Raw genomic sequence first — 20,049 nt, 5'->3', positions numbered from 1 at the left:
ATATCCGTTCTTTATGATAATATTCTCAAATCCAGGAAATCATGAGTACTTTATTAAACAAATCTTTCAAGTTTTCTCTATATGAATGTTAATATCTCACTAACAGAAGAAAATAAACTATAAGAATTATGGTCTAGAAGTAAATACAATGAGTAAGGCATAAAGTAAGCATAAAAAAATATCTAAATCTACAGATTAATAATAAATTACTTATGGGAGGATAGAGAGGAAAATATAAATATCTTAGCCTGAATTAAGCACGCTTTCAACAAGAAAATCTTAATTTGCATTAGATTAATTTATGCAAAATTAATAAATGGAAAAGTTTAAGTCTGTTAGTTCCCATTGTATAGCTTTTGTTTAGTTAACAAAAATGGGTCCCAGAGCCTTGGGCAATGAGAGATGGATTTCATAATCTCAAACTCAATTGAACAACAGTTCAGGAATGAAAACCCTTGAAATTTTTCCAGAGTTCCTGGAATTTGTCTGAGTGAGCATTTTTGTTTCAACCCTGAATTGTGTTCCCCATCATCTCACCACTATGAAAAAGCTATCTGGAGACGGGTTTTTCTTACCTAGGATTCTGCTAAGTCATAAACGGACTAGGCAAATAAGTATGGTACATAGGCCCTGTTGTAGTCTTATAAACGGTCATGGTCAACATACCTGGGCTCCCAAATGTGGTTTATATCGCTAGAAAAACAATGTGATCACTTGTTGTTTCTTCCTCTCCTTCCATTTTTAAATGAAAGCAATTTATTTCATTTGTTTATTCTGTAAAAGCTGCATTTAATAGAATGAAGGGAATAATTAATGTAAAAAATAACCCTCAATATTTTTATTTTTTCTTATCTTCTTGGCAGATCACTATTACAACTTCTCTAATGCTTAACCAAGACAAGAATATTCTCATCATCAATTTTAGTTTGTTGACATAGATTTCAAAATCTATGTCTGAAATGTATGAAGGGAATTTCAAAGCAGTAGTAAAATGTGCTGCAGCAAGGATCTGCTTTCTATGTACTTTATTTTCCTGACTCCTTCTGAGTTCCTTAGGCTTGCTTGTAATTATGTCTTCAGTGTTCCTTTCCCTTTTTACCTGGATAAAAAATGGTTTTTAATCTAATCTAGAAAACTGAGTAAAGTAACTTTAGGTGTGTGCATGCTCAGTTGTGTCCAACTCTTTGTGACCCCAGGGACTATAGACCATCATAAGTAACTTTATGTATATTTTAAAAGTCAGTTGATGATTCTTATTAATAATATGTAAACGTGATGCATTCCATAAAGTAGAGCAGATATTCAAATGGTCCTTACAGATGTGGTGTGTGCTGTATTATAAATAGCAGTCTAAGGAAACAGTTAGACCTAAACTGATTACACAAAGAAATTACATCTTTAGTCAGACAATTACAGAAAATAGCAAGCCTTTTTAAAAGGCAAAGAAATCTTGAAATCCTAAAGTGAAAGTGAAAGTGAAGTTGTGTTCAGCTCTTTGCAGCCCCATGGACTGTATCTTACCAGGCTCCTCTGTCCCTGGGATTCTCCAGGCAAGAGTACTGGAGTGGGTTGCTATTTCCTTCTCCAGGGGATCTTCCTGAACCAGGGATCAAACCCAGGTCTCCTGCATTGTAGGCAGACGCTTTACCATCTGAGCCATCAGAGAAGTCCTCAAAATCCTAAAGATTGTCCCTAAATATTAATTACAAAGTGCCTTCATTTATGGAAAGTACATTTTACACGTGATAGTATTAAGTGAATTCTATTGAGGAACCACAAGAAAATGTGGATTAATTGTAAACTGGGCAGTGACTTAACCTACTGGTCAAGAGTGTTATATTGACTAATATAGATATACATACATGCACATATATGGATAGCAGTGTGAAACTGAGCTGTTTTTACATGGCCTATTAGATGTTATTAGAAAGACAATGTCTTAGAATAACTTTGTAGAAAGCTTTATTCCAAACAATTTTCTCAACATAAACCTTGTTTTCCTTATCCATTTTTTAATTTTGCTTTTTTGTTTTCTATTGTGCTGTGAAACTGTTTTTGGATATGGCTAATAACCCTGTTAAATAACCCTCTCATGAAATGATTATAGTTTTATCAAAGGAGTGGTCTAAACCAACATATAAAATAATTGGGATAGCACTTTACTGAAAAAGAATCTGATAGAAATGTTTAAGACTAAAATAAAATGGATTATAAAAACAATTTTCTCCAAAATAGAAAACTTTTGTTAGTTTCAGTTCACTGAAAGACAAATTTAGTTTCTTTGGAAAGTAAAATTAAACAATTCTTTTCTCCTAACAGTATTTTTTAAAAAATAGATGTCTCTAGCCACACTGAGTTTTCATTTATTCCTACATTTCAGCCTGGTCCTTTTGCTGATTAAACTGATAACTTTTCACCTCAGGAAGTATATTACTTATTTTACACTACTAGCGTGGGACTTACTTCGGAGTGTGGGAACAGCTAACTATTTCATTAGCATTTAGTAAATGGCAATCTAACTCTTAGAAAGTGTCCATCCTCTCAAAGTATGTGGTTTATTCATGGGAAATATTTACTCTCCAAGTGGATCAGACCATTACAACACTAGAAAAGGGACATAATTTACCTGAAATATTACAAACACATTTTAAGAGAATAAATATTTTAATAGGCTGATTTGTGGTTAAACAAACAATGCATTTTATTAATCAACTAAATGATATTTAACTTGCAAATCAATGTTCAAATGCTATCCATTAGCATGAGGTTGTTTTTATTTTATTATTAATTATTAAGTATAATAATAAATTGAGTATTAAATATAATTAATTTGTCATTAATCAATCACCAAACTGGGCAATTATCAAATAGAATGGCCCAAACTGAACTCAAAGTCGCTCAGTATATAAGCCACTCACTAGATTTAACAGTCATTTCATTAAATTCTGGGAAAACTTGTTTAAACAGTTGATGGTTCAATTAAAACCCATACCTTGAAAGCAAGAAAGAAACCAAGTACATGGGAAGCAAAATCCATGACACATCTTTTTAATCCTCTTAGAAAATAATTAGAATATGCCACCATTATCCCCTATAGAGATACACATGGAAGAAATCTAATCTAGTGTTTGTTTGCCCATATCACATGCAGCATATTTTCCTGGGGTTTAATTATATAATTTAAACAAACAAGTTGGATGTATGATCCTGTTTTCTAAATAGCAGCTAGTGACTTTAAAAATCAACACAGAATTCAAATATAAATTCCCTGAGAGCTGCTACTACCTTTCTTTTGACCATCCTATGACTTCCAGACCAGAAAACTGAACCAATACAAATAATAAAAGGAATAATAATTAAGCCATACTCTTTGTTAGGAAGTCAGTACACAAAAATTAGTTGCAGATTTGTTGATTTGTTTGTGTAATTATATTTTTCCTTCTGGGAATGTATTTTCATTTTTTTCCTATTGGTCATTGACATTCTAGAAGCAAGGGAATTCAAGACAAAATTCTTTCTCAATTACTAGTAAATTCAAGTTTATTACTGTTTTGCAAACAAGAAAATTCATGTAATTGCTTGATGTTGATGTCAGTTACTTGATAATAAATGAACTGTGAAAGTGAATAGCACCAGATATCATAGGTTTAATATACTTTGAAGGAAATTACAATTGCCTGGTAGAAGGGGCTGCAGGATGACAAAATGAGAGGTTTATTTAGCATCTGGGAGAAGCTTATAAAAGAGCTTAAACCCTCATTCCTTCTAACATCTTAACAGCTGTGCAGTTTCTTACAAGATATGTTTTATCGTTTCAAGAAATGCTGTTAACCTCGCAGTTTTAAAACTGAATGAACAAGGCCTCTTGGACAAATTGAAAAACAAATGGTGGTACGACAAAGGAGAATGTGGCAGCGGGGGAGGTGACTCCAAGGTTAGCCTCAATGTCACCAAGAGCGGGTAACAGTGTGTGAAGTAATAGGTGCATCTGCTAGGAGACGCAATTCAGACCTGTGAATACCATGGGAATCGCCAAATTCCTTCACAAACTTAAGTATGCAATTACTGTCAAAGCAAAAATATTTGCAAACAATATCAATTTGGGGACACACTAACAAACCTAACTAAAACTGTCACTTAAATCTCTGGTTTGGAAGAAGTTACAGATCAGACATAGTCCTAGGAACCTTGGTGTGAGAAAGCAGGCTTTTGAAAGTGATGAGGAGAGAGAACAGAAAGGGTCAGTCTGTCTTGTTTTCTTCACCAGAGCTGCCACAAAATATTTTTGAATAATAGCAATAGTCTAGCCTCACCTAGACCAGGTACCTTCCAGAAAGACATTTCTCCACGTAAAACTGTCAGGCTTCCATTAAATAGCAAATTACATAACAAATCAAAAGAAATTATGAACTATACGCTTCTGCCTTCCATAAATGAATCAAACTAAAGAAAGATCGGATTATAAAAACAAGACCAACTCAGCTTTATCTTTACTGCATCCATGTCATATTTCCAGCTTCATAAAATAATGTTTTATTTTTATTTCTAAGCAGTGTCTTTTAAAAAAAGGTATACAGTTAGCAGAAATTATTAACCAGTGTTTCAGAACTCTTCTTCACTGTAGATAGACTTAAAGCAATCTAGAGATGGGAATATTCTGACTGAATTTCTTTCCTTACATATCTTCAATCGGTATGTAAGAACACTGAAATTTTAAAATATACATTCTTGCCTTTCTTTTAAATTCTAGAGTACTGCCCGAAACAAGAAACCCTGCTCTTCTTCAGGTTCTTCAGTGGGCTACAAATTATCTCACTTGTCTGGCCACCAAGCCCAAAGAATGATGCTCTATTTAAAAGGAGTATCTGTCTATTTTACATATGATAATGTAAAACCATCACAAAATTTTAAAATAATTATCCTCCAATTAAAATAATTATTTTTTAGAAAAGGAGTATCAGTCAAGGAAACTGCTAACCTCACCCTCTTTCAATGCTGATAACTTCCCCCTTGATCCTGATCTGAAAAGTCTTTCAAATTCATCTCCCTTGTGCATCCTGCCAGCCCTGTTGCAGGAAGAGAAAGAATAAACTTTGCCAGATGATTATTTTGGCAATAGAAGGAGGCAGGAAAGAAGACAAAAAAACAAAATGGTGTGGACACAATTCTCATCATTCATCGACTGTCCTAAGGGAGAATATGAGCCCCCTAGAGAGTCATCGGGGTTCTTCTGAGATGATTCCCCTTTAAGCTACCTCCATTCAAGACACCAACTGTTTGTTTTCTTTAGGAGTGCTAACTCTTTTGTATTTTGGTGCCCCAGCTTGCCTAGAACATTCCGGTCATTCTCATAAAATATAAATACATACATATATACACACATAAACAGAAAATTACTCATTTACAATAATAACCTACTCCTCTATGCAAATTAGAAATGTAAGAAAATATACTCTAATAGAACCAGAGAAAACAAAATTGAAGATATTCTATTCAGTTTGAAAAAGAAATTGTTTGCAAATTTATATTTTTGTCACAAATATAAACAAAGTATAATATTGCTTAACAGACAAAGTTTTCCATAAAAGTAAATAATGAATTCCTGTTTTAGTGTACATTAAAAACTCGTTCCACAGAAAAATAAGCAAACAGAAGCAGAAATGTATACATAATGGAAAAAAATCTATGTAACAAAAGTCATTTTAATTTATTTAAATAAGGGATTGGACAGCTCAGTTGAATTTAATCTAGTTGCATCCAAAACATTGTTTGGTACATAATGGACACCAAGTAAATATTTGTCATCTAAAGAAATAAATACAAAGCCAACCTTGTAGTTTTCAAAAATCAAACTGCTTGCCCCTGTTACTTTCACCAAACATAAACTCTAAGATAATATTCTAAAATTTTATTTAGATATAAATTTAAGATATGAAAATATTATTTCATATCCTAATAAGTCATTTTCTGAAATGCTATAAAATTAACATAAAATGCATGTTATTATGTTCTATTTTCCCTCAAGAATTTTGATTTCATACTACAAAAAAAATTTTAGTAGATTGTATACTGATATAATATTTGTCACCAATAGAATGGGTAATAATAATACTACCCTCAGGAGATGGTGAGGGACAGGGAGGCCTGGCATGCTGCAGTCCATGGGGTCACAAAGACTCAAACACAACTGGTAACTGAACAACAATAATTCTGCACCTATTTTAAAAAATGATATTTTAATTGGCCTGACCTAACTTAGAATCAAAGTAGACTACCAGGAGGCAGTTGCTGCTTTTTAATTTTTGTTCTGTACCTTCTTTGGGTGACTGATTTTCTTTTTGAACTTACCTCACCCCTTCCATTTGGCCTGATCTTTATTGAAAAAGGTAAAAGGAGGAAAAATACTGAATTGGAAGATGATGTTGGCTTGTGGGCTTTGATAAGTATAAAGCCAAAGCAGAAGAGAAAATTAAATGCTGCCAGTTTATCTACAATGCACATTGTGTACAGTGCACATTCAGAGATCTCATCACAAGTATACAATTATCTGATGTGATCTGATTTTGAGATATACAGTCTTAGTAGGAAAAACTTAACTTTCCTAACAGTGACTCATCTGGTGAAGGGGAAAAAGCATGGGAAGCTGTACCACACATGAACAGGTTCCAAGGAGGAGCCAATTGATCCACCTGTTATTTACAGGACTGTAACAAGGAAGGGTATCTCCAGACTTTCACACAGTGGCATAATAGTAAAGTTGTGTTTTACCTGGGCCATGCACCAGTATCTGTGGGTAAAAAAAAAAAAAAAATTATGTACTATTCTTTCCATCAAGGAGCTTATGATTTAATATAATCAACAACTAAATTATTTAGAGTCACAGTGACAGCTTCCATTTTCAGCCCATGGCTACAAAATAATCAGCTCAACTGATAGCCGTTCCCAGAACATGACCAAAGTATCCCTCAACCAGAGGTTCCACAAAAGAAATAAGGAAAAAAGTCTGATATGTAAAATGAAATAAAGTGGAAAGGCATGATTTGGGAGAGGATGAATTTGTTTGTTTGAAAAATTACTCATTTGAATGTTATTGTGCTGTGGCCATTTTTATGATCATAAGAAAACCATACTCATTTTTGTGAATAACAGAAATTCCCTAATTGACAATGAACCAAATTATAAGTTTCATTGCAGTGTCTAAAACTCATATCCCCTTTGATTAATCTGATATGATTTAGTCTGAGCACAAACCATACACAGAATTTTATCCCTATTTCTGTGTCAATTGTTTAAACCAGGTTCTAATAGGAAATTTTGGCAATGTTTAGAAACATTAATGACCCATAATGCTAATACTACCTACAAAATTATTGATTTTTTGCTTGTTTTATACTTTATTCTCCTCATATATATATATAAAACATACATATATAAAAAATAGGCATACTCATAGATATAGATATTTATATTAAAGCCATTTTGTAAATGTGATTACCAAATAATGAGTTATTTAGGAGTATAGTAAATCCCATAATATATAGTTTTTAATTTGACACTTTAAAGAATACAGCCTGACTTTAAAATATGTTATACTTGCAAATGGCCTTATCCACAGCCATGGAAACAAATGCAATAAAAAAGAAATTATTATGGAAAACATGCATTCATAAGCAGGAAAAAATGTATTAAACAAAGATCAGTCAGGAAAGCTAACCCTTAGAGAAGGATTTTCCTAGTAATGAATTCCTTGCTCAGTGTCTGACATTCCACCACTTGACCATTAAGTTTGGTTATTGATAAATGTCTTATACTCAAAATTCTAATCTAATTTTATCCTCTAAAACCAGACTACTGGAGTGAATAGCAGAAAGGACAAAGAGGCAAGGGAAAAATGAAGCAGGTAGGAGAAATGATACCTTAGGAAGGGAGAGAGGTAAGTCAAAGGCAGTCTTCATTTAATCCACAGTTTTGCATTTAGCTGTCCCTTCTATAAGAAACTTTAAGGAAACTGCTTTCAGTTTCCTTCTCTTTTCAGCATTAAATCTTCCTCTTCCCATCACAGCCCATTCAAGAAGTGCAATGTGGGCTAATATAATGTACTCTTTGCGTGCTCAGTCGCTTAAGTCATGTCTGACTCCTTGTGCCCCCAAGGACTGTAGCCTGCCAGGCTCCTTTGTCCATGGGATTTTCCAGGCAAGAACACTGGAATGGGTTGCCATTTCCTATTCCAATAATGTACTCTGTACATGTGTTAAAAAGGCTTTAGTGGGCTAGCTTGATGACCAAAAAACCCTTAGTGTCAGTTTTAAAAAGTGCTTGTCCTGGATTCAAAATAATTCAAATGTAATAATTTTACAGAGCACCTAGCCTGAGTCAGATACCCTTGTAAATATTTTACGAAGATGAATGATATATGTCTTCTATTCTCTAAGCTCACAGTTCACCAACCAACACGCAGGTGTGGTTTTATAACAATCACTTAATAAATGGAAGCGGTAGATGTATGTGGAGGTGGGGAGGTTATAGATAGTAAAATCTAGATTAACTGGGGCTAACCAAGGACTCCAGTTATCCATAATCCTCACCTCACCCCACCCCCAAACTCAGTTTTTAGTACAAAGTTTTAAATCATGCTAACGTTAGATTTTAATCCAAAAAATAATATAATATTCTAAAAATGTGGCAATTGCATATTTTTAAATTGGAAAATAAACCTTGTAAGATCTTATAACATTGATACAAAAATTAAATTGAATTCAAAAACCATATAACTGAAAAGAAAAACATACTTTAGAAACTTTTTTCAGAACCAACAATACCTTAAAAAAGTGAATTTTAGTTTAACTGTTAATCAGAAAGCTCAATAAACCATAAATTCCTATTTCTTGAGTCTTCTGTTGTTAATATTTTTAATTACGCAGGCTATGAAAGTAGACCATTACAAACCCTGATTCAGCTCCTTCCTAGATGTGCCTAGATAAGTTAACCTTTCTGTGTTTTGATTTCCTCATTTGTAAAATACAGGTGATAATAGCAACTAAACATGTAAAATACTTTTAGTAGTCCCTTGGTACATAGTAAGTGCTCAGTAAGTGTTAGGAACCATCATCAGCATCATTATTAGTGCATTACCTAGTTTTGTAGATAGGTTTGTGGAATTAATTCCCTTGTAACCAAATAGATACATACTGTGTTTCTCCAAATGGATTCAACATTTCCTAAAAGTGAGGCATTAGGTGATACAGGCAGACAAAATGATTGTGGCAGCCTTAAAAATGTCAAGAGGAATGCAAGCAGTCTCTCTTTGAATGTTTGTAAAAAGCAAAAAGAAATGAAAACCAAACAACCACAAAAAACAGAATAATAATATCTGTTGTTATAATAACAACAGAAGGTCCTACGTGTTACTGCTTGCCATCCATCTCCTTAGCCTTTATTCTACACACAGAGGCTAACATGGGAATGAAAGAAGAATTCTTAGACTCCTTAGAACACTGATACTGACTGACCAGTGAACATTTCCTCTCTGAGACTCCTTGTATAATATTTAGTATTGAAGGACTCAGAGACAATAGAAAAAAGAAAAGGAATTTTATCGTATGAAGAGTCTATTTATAAAATCTTGGTTATTCCTAATCTATCATATATTTGTTGGTAAGAATGTATAGAATATAAAATAGTCACTGCACTTCAGAATATATTCATATGGTAGATTTAAGATAGATGAAAATTATTTCTGGTGATATTTAAGTTAAATACTGCAATTCAGAAGGAAAGTATCAGCATTGGCTTACACTTTAAAATAATGATTTACATATTTGTCTTATAAGGACTTTCCTCTGTATAAGGTGGCTCTGTGTCAGTAACACTTGAATCAGAATCACCCTCATCTTTAAATTAGGTCTTGGATGAGCGTGGCAGAGGTCAGTGGTCTTCTACAGAAAGAAAATTTTAAATATTAAATGTTTCTTATTCAGAAGTTCAATCTTTTATCTGTTTTGCCAATCATTCCACTTTAGCATACTTTTAAAGCATAAAGAAAATTCCACTAGCTGAATAATGATGCCTGCAAGAAACCAGTTCTATCTAGCTTCTATTTTTTTAAGTCTGTCAACTTATAGCCACTTTTGAAGAGAGATTCTAGATTTTGAATGACTCTACATTTATGGTGGGAAAATTGAAAATGCTGAAGAAACTCAATCCAGGCTAATAGTTTTGGATTCACAGTAATTGCATACATTTTATTTAAAAATCCTCCCTAGCAGTATGTGCCTGTTACCTAAAGCGATGGAGCAGGCCCCAGTTTTATGTCTGATTCGAAACCTGGGCCTACAGTACAAGACATAACACCTACTGTGGCCTCTGCTCTGTCACTTTGCCATGCGATTCTAATGTAGTTTTACTTGAATAACATAAAATAACATATATAATGTTATTTATGTTATTTTCCACGTGAAGAACTCCTGTAAACCTTGCCGTTTTGAAACTCAGTGAGGCAGGCGTCTTAGACAAGCTGAAAAACAAATGGTGGTACGATAAAGGTGAATGTGGACCCAAGGACTCTGGAAGCAAGGTCAGTCACTGCAGTTCGGGGCCTCCTCTTGTGTTCACAAATCAGTAAATGGGAGCAATTGTCAAGAGTATATGGAAACAGTAAAAACTAAATGTTTCTCTATACCTATCTAAACTAGAAACTAATGCAATGATTTAAGCCACAGGGATTATCTTTTCAGAAAATTGCAAACTGCTCCCCAATATTAAGGCTTTTAAATAAACTTAAATTTACTTTAAAAATATATAAAAAAATAAAAGTCCTATATTATTCTCAAATATACGTACCACTAATAACAGTAGTGCTTTCAGGTTTGATTTTTGTTTATTTGTTTTGGAGGCAAAGAACATCAAATCTATTATTTCAAGAACTGATGTATTCTCAAAACAGGAAATGGGAAATTGGTCAGTAGTCTTCTACAGAAAGAAAATTTTAAATATTAAATGTTTCTTATTCAGAAGTTCAGTCTTTTGTCTGTTTTGCCAATCATTCCACTTTAGTTTGAAGATGATCTGTTATATTTTCGTTCTGACAGATAAACAGAGTAAAATTTTCCAATTCTGTTCTATCAAAGTTATTTTAATAAATCAATGTTTATGAATAATACCCTCAACTTCTAAGATTTCATTCATGCAGAGATCTTATATCAATTATTTTTAGAACAATACAGGAACTTATAAGTCTGATTCTGTTGAGTACAAATGAAAATAGTGTTACAGTTATGTTTTCATTTAAAGAACAAACTGTGGCAGTTTATCAGTGAATCTAAGTACCTGCATAAATTAATAGGACATAGTGCTTAAAAGCCATGGTTGAGGATTTTTGAAATATTTTTTCTATATCTTCTTTTAGAAAGAAAAAATCTATTAGCTATCCTACGACATTAAATAAGTGAATTACATATATAGGAAAACTTCAATTAATTTAAGAAAGAGATAAAGTAATATTAACTGATCTCTTTTCAAGCATCTCCCTCTGTTTTAATCACTTTTGTCTGCCTTTGAACCAGAGTGGAATGAGACTAGCTTGGCCAAATAATGAAAAAGCTATTTCAAACCCTTATGTAAAGTCAGAAAAGCACAAGTACTTAATTTTTAAAATGAAGTTATCCTAAATTTTTGCTCTAATCAGTTGATATCATAGCTTAGTAGATATAGTGTACATAATACTTAAGTTAAACATTCTCTAATAAAATTAATTAAGTTGCACAAGACACACAACTGAGAAGATGATGGCCTCAGGGCATTCTTCAGGTAATCAACCTAAAATACCTACTCAATTTTATATAATATATATTTACAATTTATGAAAGATATGAATTATTGTTATAATTTTAATATCTTCCAATAATATGCTTGACTATTTCTGAATTTATAAAATAATATGTATATGAAAGCTCTGGAGAATATATGTCTAAAATATTAACTGATTAAGCATATTAAAGTGAAATAGAGTCATATTTTAAAATCAATAAAAATAGTTTTAACTCTGTCCACAAATGACTTATTTTTCAGTTGATCATGGAAAAATTTGTATATTTCTTTAAAGATACCAATGTGCTGCATAAATAGTATATAATATGTTAAAGTGCCATTTTCCAGCAGATTTCCCAAACAAATGTGACTAAAAGAACAAATAACGAGTACCTACACTGTTTGCATATATTCACTGAATTCATGATAAACAAGATGTGAAACTACTAGCTTAAAGTCCCTTACTTCTTTAAGTAGGAAGCATGAAGTTACCTTTATTAAAAAAAAAATCAAACATTAAAAATGTTTTAATGGAAGGAAAGGGAAAACAGTTTCCCTTCTCATGTAATTGGGTTTTAAGCATGTCATTTTCAAACTTAACAATAATAAGCCCACTTCTGCTACCCTATGCTTATATATGGTTAAGTATAGTGCTCTTCTTTATACAGTTAACAGTGATAAAATGTTACAGATTTTATTGAATGTAATTATACACAATTTATTGTTTATCATCATAATTTCATTTCTCTCAAGAACTATAAGCTTTATGTTTAAATTCATAGTGTTACATTAGTGACTTAATACATGTTAAATAATTTCAGGTTAAATTACATTGACTTTAATTAGCTGTTTGGATTTCCTGTGTTCTTTCACCTTCTGGATGTGACTTCCCACAGTTAACTGAGATGTCTTTATCCCCCCAGGACAAGACGAGTGCCTTGAGCCTGAGCAACGTAGCAGGCGTCTTCTACATTCTGGTTGGCGGCTTGGGCTTGGCAATGCTGGTGGCTTTGATAGAGTTCTGTTACAAGTCCAGGGCAGAAGCGAAGAGAATGAAGGTGGCAAAGAGTGCACAGACTTTTAACCCAACTTCCTCGCAGAATACCCAGAATTTAGCAACCTATAGAGAAGGTTACAACGTATATGGAACCGAAAGTATTAAAATTTAGGGGTAGGACGTAGGGCCACTACACTGAGTGGGTGATGCATTCTGTAAATGGAGTGTTGTGACCTGTCTGTCCAGTGATGGTACTGCTTGCTTCTAATTTAGAGCTTTATATTTTTGAAAACTTCAGTGCACAGTGGTTCAGTTTTCTTTGGCTGCAGATGTACTGTTCAAAACTTTATGTTACCAATAGATATCTGCATTGAAAGGGTTTGAAAGACAAAAGTAAACCTCCAGAATTCCTCTCTAAAATGATTTAAATAATTTCGATATTTGGCAAAACCAATACAATATTGTAAAGTTTAAAAATAAAATAAAATTTAAAAAAAATAAAAATAAAGTCAAAAAAATAAATAAAATAAAATGATTTAAATAGTATATTCTATCTGAAAATTGGGAGAAATTTGAAATTAGATCTGAATTTTCTTGTACACAGAACAGGCTTGTCTTCTCTGGAACAATCTAATCCTAACAAAATAAGCATAAAATTTTTTCAAATTATCAAAGCCTAGACAGTTGCCTCTTTTGATAAGGATGTGTTGTTTTCTGAGAAAATACATGTAAAATCTCCAGGGCACATAGTAAACACTCGGTGAGTTTTAGCTCCTCTTCTGGTTTCTTTTATATTAGCCATCTTTCTATATTTTTAGAGGGAAACCCCGATGTTTGTTCATCTGGCAGTAGTCCTTGAACCAGACCTTTAGGCAGGAGTGACCATCAGAATATTGACTACAATTCACATTTATTAGATGAAATTCAACTTTCATTTTCACAACATGACTAAAAGGTGAATAAACATTTTAGGCAATTTTTTCATCAAAAATATCAGCAATATATTTTCTTTAGGAGAGACATAGTAAAAATAAAACTTGCAATGAGTTTTTATTGACTTTTGTTTTCATTTCAACTGCTTTTGAGTGAGCCAGATCAGTCTCTTACATCTTCTCACCACGTGACAATAAAAAAATTATAAGCATTCAGTGAAACACAGGATGAAGTTCATTTTTTAAGACTCTAAATGTCCAGTGCTTTTTCCCTTTGATGATACAAAATGAATTTAAAATAAGATCTGGAAGCATTTGTTGTTGCTTTTCTTAAAATCAGGCCTCTAAAACCCATTTTCTGAAATTGTATATAAGAGCCATTCTGATTACAATGATAAATGAAAATTTGAACCCACAAGAGACATTTAGTGCCTGAGGTATCCTAGAGTCAAACCCAATAGAATTTTTCTAAGAATAAGATGTATACCTGAAGTTATGCCAGATAAATGTGCCCAATTTTTATATTTATTTATTTTAAAAAAGCTATTAAGAGAGTTCCCTGGTAGCCTGGTGCCTAGTAGTTAGGAGTCCAGGCTTTCACAGTGGTGGCCCAGCCAGGTTCGGTCCCTGGTAGGTGAACTGAGATCCCACAGGCCAGGTGGCCCAGCCCAAAAAAGGCTACTGAAATACTTGTTAGCATCTTAAAGCAAAGAACAAAAGCTACTCCTTTAAATCAAGATTTAATTGCTTTTATCCATAATCTAGAAATAGAATAGTGACTGAGTACAATTGCACATAGACAAGCCCAAAGTTTTTCTTTCCAAATTTTGTGGAAAGAATTGATCATGAAATAGTCAATTCACTCATATCAGAATGTTTATAGCATGTCTTTTCTAATAGCAGAAAAGCAAACTGATAAGGTCAAGTTTTCTTAGTCATTACAGTAATGCTTTCATCTTAATATTTACAGAACTGAGGAAAGATTTTTTTTCCAAACAGAAAAATAATATGTGACAAGTTTTTAGAGCCAATTATTTGGACTTCATTCTGTGATGAATTTCATAAGATATATTTTTAAATTTACCTTTAGCATAGCAAATGCATTCTAGAAAAATTCTAGAAGTACTCACATATGACAGTTCAATACAAAGTCCTGGGGAATTGCTAGAAGGAGATATGCATTCTCATAAGAAAGACTTAATAGCATTCGGAGCAAATTAAATGATATGCACTTGTAGAGATTTGAGAGTAAGCGTTTTTAGTTGTACTCCCATATTACATGGCTTTTTCCTTTCAAAAATTCTACTGAGCATAATTATGAAAATGACTGATAATTTAGATAATATTTAGTGTCAGAATTTCAAAAACAAAACCTGAATGTTTACTCTAAAAGTAATTATCCCTCAAGGAAACACATAAATAAAGTTACAGCCATTGCCACAACAATCCAACCAGACTCAGACTATATGGTAAATTTATAAGAAAGTTTTGCAGTTTGAGTAGTCTCAATAAGGTCGCATAAAGATGAACAGAAATGACATTTTATGTAAGAAGCCGGAGATTTAAGTGTAGAATATAAGAATGCTGAGAACTAAGAACACGAAGATTTAAAGAGAGAATAAGTGGTTGGCAGAATTGTCAGCACTCAATTGCATTAATCTATAGAGAAGGAAAGATTATTTGAGAGGATATGGAATCCTTCCCATTTTTGATATTTTCATTTCCTTATACCAGCAATCAAGAAAACAAAAGGAAGAAACAGGTTTTATGACAAATCTTCCTGAAAAGTCACAATGCTTTTAATTAGTATTAATAAATACTAAATGCCCTCTTCAAAAAAACAAAACTAATACATTTTTTACATAATTGTTTTACTTAATATTAAATGTTTAAAAGGAGTCTGAAGAAACGAATTCAGACTGCCATCTTGCTTGGTTTGTTTTAATTTAGTGATGAGTAGTTCCTGTAGAGATTGTCTCCTGACTCCTGATTATAAAGATAAATAGATTTTAATTTTTGAGATTGTTCACTAAAGGCAAACTATAATAATGACCTTGGTGTTTATCATAGATATGTCAGTAGCATTTTGACTTCAAGTTTCTGAAATTATCAGGGTAAATGATCATTAAAACTTTTCATTATAACATTTTTAATCCAATTTTTATTTCATATTTAATATATCATTATTCTAATATTTAAGGTATAGAGTGGAATAAATACAAGGATGGAAATTCCAAAAGAACTGGGTAAACTTAAATTCACAGCAAGGAATTAAGATACAATATAAATTATGAGAAAATTATGATCTAAACTACAACAAACTTAGGGAATATCTCCTTTACCTTATTTTCTCTTGAGTTAACATTAAAATTCAGCAACTAGAAAGAATTTAAAGGCATGAATGAACAGTCAGTAGATTTCAATAATAATGCTTTCTGTTTCTCCTCAGTGTAGTATTATTACCTGCTACCTAATATGACAGAGCAAGAATATAATGAGGATTTCAAAGACCTGACCCCATAACATCAATCTGGGAAGTTTCCCAGTGATGACCATTCATGAAGCATTGAAACATGTCCCCTTTCAGTGCACTTCCCTTTAAGCACTTAAAGCTTCTTAAAATATGAGCCTTAACTTCCATTATAAGCATAGAATGAACTTTATGTGACTGATTTGCCTTTCTATAGCTGTCTATAGCAGCTGTAGGGAATGAGTGAAAGCACCTGTGGATAGATCTGTGTTTTATAAACAGGAAGATCTGTTATAAATAGTCTACATTGAGTTCTCTTAAACAATTCATCATGATTTTAAGAGTACAATCATTTAACTGCTAAGATATTTTCTAGCAGAAAAAAGAAAAGATACAAAGAAAGATTGCTGTCAAACCTAAGGGACCTTCTAAGTTCAACTGGAAATACTAAGGTGTAGAGCACAGCAAGTTAAAAGATGTGTCCTGCCCAGATTTGTCAAACAAAATCTTGCAAGATTTTAGAAAATTAGTTCTTAAACAGGACCAGTAACTCCAGAGTGATTCATTCTTCCAGATCGTTGAGTTTCTTTTTCCTGTGAAAAGTAGTTTTAATATGACCAAAAGAGTACGGGAAAAAATGCAGATGTCTAATTATTGATATTTTGGTGTTTGTTGTGTCATATTTTGCTGAAAAGACAGAAATATTGTAACACTCCACATTCTTTCTGTTTCCTTTCCATGCAACCCAGCTGACCTTTTCTGAAGCCATAAGAAACAAAGCCAGATTATCCATCACTGGGAGTGTGGGTGAAAACGGTCGCGTCTTGACACCCGACTGCCCTAAGGCTGTACACACTGGAACTACAATTAGACAAAGTTCAGGATTGGCTGTCATTGCATCGGACCTTCCATAAAAACCAAAAAAATAATTGAGTGCCTTAATTAAACTGTATTTGTGACTGATGGAAACGCAGCCCTGAGGGACAGGCTAAGCGCAAGTCTTCGCTCAAACAATCCTTTGGCTGAGAGCGGGAAGTTCGTCCTAAGGCGCCAAACATCAGCAACGTGTGCATGAGCTCAGCTCGAAAACCCAAACTCAGATTTTATATCAGGAAAACTCACAATTTAGATTTTTTTCGGGTAGTGGGGGCGGGGGAGGAGCTGGGATGGGTGTATCAACAGCAACAAATTTCACTTGAGTGGACTTAAAAACTAATCAGACATGCGAGTTAGCACATTAAAGTGTGAAGTTCTTGCTCAGAAAGGCCTCCGTCTTCTCTTCAAGGCATAAAATAGTTATAGAAGTCAATGACTATGCTAACCTGTGTCTCCAGAACACCCATATATTCAATGGAAGACTATCCAGCTGAGAAAACAAATCACTATACTCTGACAAGAAATAATAAACAAACATGTAAATCCTGTGGAAAAAAAACTTAAAGGAAGTAATTACACTTACTTTGGAGAAAAAAAATACTGAAACATGCTTGCTTTTTAACTGACATAAATTCAGTAGAAGACAACACAATTCTTTTTTCTAACCATCTTAGGGAACAATACATTGCAATAATTGAAATAAATGCCATCACTGTAATAAACTTTAGAGACTTTTTTAAAATAAAAGTTGTTGGTCATTTTGTTTGCTGTAACCTTCACTCTGTCACATGAGTCAGTGTCCACAGATTGCATTTGTCTCACTACCAGGAACAAAATGAAGACAACATTAACGAAAAATCATCAGTCTACAATGTAGAACCAGAAGATATTATGGGTCACTCATGTTATCAATATTATTTATAATCTTGTTCTGTGTACAAAATTGTGGTTTTTGTACCCACCAAAAAGAATAAACAATATTTACATTCTTACAATATTTACAGAGCTTAAAGTTTTTTCTTATCATTATAAAAATTATTTGAGAAATTATGAGACTATAGGTGGGATAGTAAAAGTAAACTGTGGGCCATATTGGAAAATGTAGTTAGCCCTTATTATTTTTGCATAGTAAGCTAATTTTTTACACAGATCTTTGCCTCATTAGCAGTTAAATTGTCAAAGATGGAACGTTTGAATTGGGGAATTTAATCATTGTCATAATAACAACATACCCCATAATTATGTACTGAAATTTTACTTGGCTATATTTTGCTGCATAAAATAATGTGTCTCTTGAGCTTCTCTCCACATTCCCATTGTTTGTTTAAATCATTTGAAGACACTAATCAGTTTGTGGTAGAAAACATATGAAGAATTAGTCTTTGTTTTCAATTGAAAATTGTGAAGAAAATTATACATGATTATTTACAAAAATCACCTTAGTTATGTAGGGATTAAATTAACTCAGTTCAAAAGAAAGCTTAGATCATTTGAAATAATAAGTGCAACATAGATAAACATCGCAACACTTAGAGATCTTGGCAGAAAGCACAAGATAGGATGATTTTGGAAGTTTGGCCTTGAAGGATAAGCTGAGTTTCATAGGTGTTGAAAGCCTTACAGGTGAGCGATGATCCAATACTTAGATTGTCAATGGACTGTTTAAAGAGTGTATGCAACAGGAAGGGCTTGGAGAGAAATGGGTGTGATATCATGGAAGACAAAATTGGAAAAGGTGAAAGACTGATCACCTTGCTTCAATTCTCAAGATTCCCATCCCCCATTCAATTTCTGTGCTGCAGTAAGAGCAATCCTAAAAAGTGCAAATCTGATGGCGCATGCACACGCACGTGTGCGCACACACATACACACACACACACAGAGTTCCCTCAGGAAAAATTGCAAGCTCTTGAGCAAAGCAAATGAGTCACTTTATAACCTGACCCTTACTTATTTCTTCCATGAACTCTTTCACCTCCTATCCAACCTCTGCTGCCCATGAAAAACCTCAGAAGCAGGGACATTGCATTTACTATTTCCTCAATCTATAACACTTTCCTGTCTTCTCTTTACCTGACTAACTAGTGCTCATCCTTCAGTACTCAAATCATATTTTACCTGTCACGGGAAGATTTCCATGACTGTCTACCAGTCCCTGCCTATGAGACTGAGCTAGGTGCCCTTTTGATGTTTTGTCATCATCACAGCACTTACCATGCTGCATTGTAATTGCCTGTGTACTTGTCTGTTTAACTACTAGACTGTAAGCCCTTTGAGGGCAGGGACTGTGTCTATCTTGTTCACAGTTGTACCCCCAGCACCCAGCACAGTGCCTGGCATATTGTAGGTGCTTAATAAATATTTGTTGAATGAATGAACTGAATTGGATTGAATCAAATTAATTTAGTAGAAACAGAAAAGACATCTTTCCTCATTAACAGTCTTTTTCTCAGTAACAATGTGTATTAAGTATACACAGTGAGTTAAAAAGGAGAGTAAAGTTTGGCTGATTTCATGACATTGTCTACTTCACTGTCTACCACACTAAAAAAGAGATGATCTGATGAATTCTATGACCAGATGGGAAGGTATTCCATGTAATTTTATCTACTTGTGAAATAATTTGTTTAGTTAGAGAAATTGTCATAGATAATTAAGGTTTTAGCCATACTTCTAAAAGTAGCTTTCATTTAAGTCACTGAGTGGATTAGTGGTATACATTTAAGAAGTTATATTTCTTATAGTTTTATTTCTATATTAATAATCCTATTATATAGTTAAATTTCTGTATTTCTTATAGAATAATTTTGCCAAAAACAAAATTTAGAATTTGGCTGTATTAAAAAGTGATATCTGTCTGGACTCCAATCTGAGGAAATGCTATAAAACTAGGAAATGTTGTTTAAAAACACTTAAGTTGAAACTCTTAGTTCTATAAAGCAAAGAACTCAATTACCAAGCAAGCATGA

General features: G+C 33.1%; 1 protein-coding gene across 6 annotated transcripts in view; it reads left to right on the top strand.

Annotated features, from left to right (window-relative positions):
• The window catches only part of GRIA4 (glutamate ionotropic receptor AMPA type subunit 4), a 689,633-nt gene extending 670,175 nt beyond the window's left edge, over positions 1 to 19,458 (top strand). The window contains exons 15-18 of one of the 6 annotated variants that reach the window (XR_015141734.1): positions 3,820 to 3,934; positions 10,459 to 10,573; positions 12,729 to 12,863; positions 16,954 to 19,458. Coding sequence is in view for 4 of the 6 variants with exons in the window: in XM_086338841.1 (XP_086194967.1) it covers positions 10,459 to 10,573; positions 12,729 to 12,863; positions 16,954 to 17,118 (415 nt within the window). In the remaining 2 variants the exon portion in view is untranslated. Of the gene's footprint in view, positions 1 to 3,819; positions 3,935 to 10,458; positions 10,574 to 12,728; positions 12,977 to 16,953 lie in introns of all 6 variants that reach the window. The other 5 variants (XR_015141735.1, XM_086338841.1, XM_086338844.1 and 2 more) reach the window with 5 other exon arrangements.
• The last annotated feature ends 591 nt before the right edge of the window (positions 19,459 to 20,049 follow it).

Source organism: Bos grunniens, chromosome 15, assembly GCF_055505025.1.
Source record: "Bos grunniens cultivar Pamir isolate PY7600 chromosome 15, Bosgru_T2T1.0, whole genome shotgun sequence".
Taxonomy (NCBI): Eukaryota; Metazoa; Chordata; class Mammalia; order Artiodactyla; family Bovidae; genus Bos; species Bos grunniens.
This window is presented reverse-complemented; position numbering and strand designations above follow the sequence as displayed.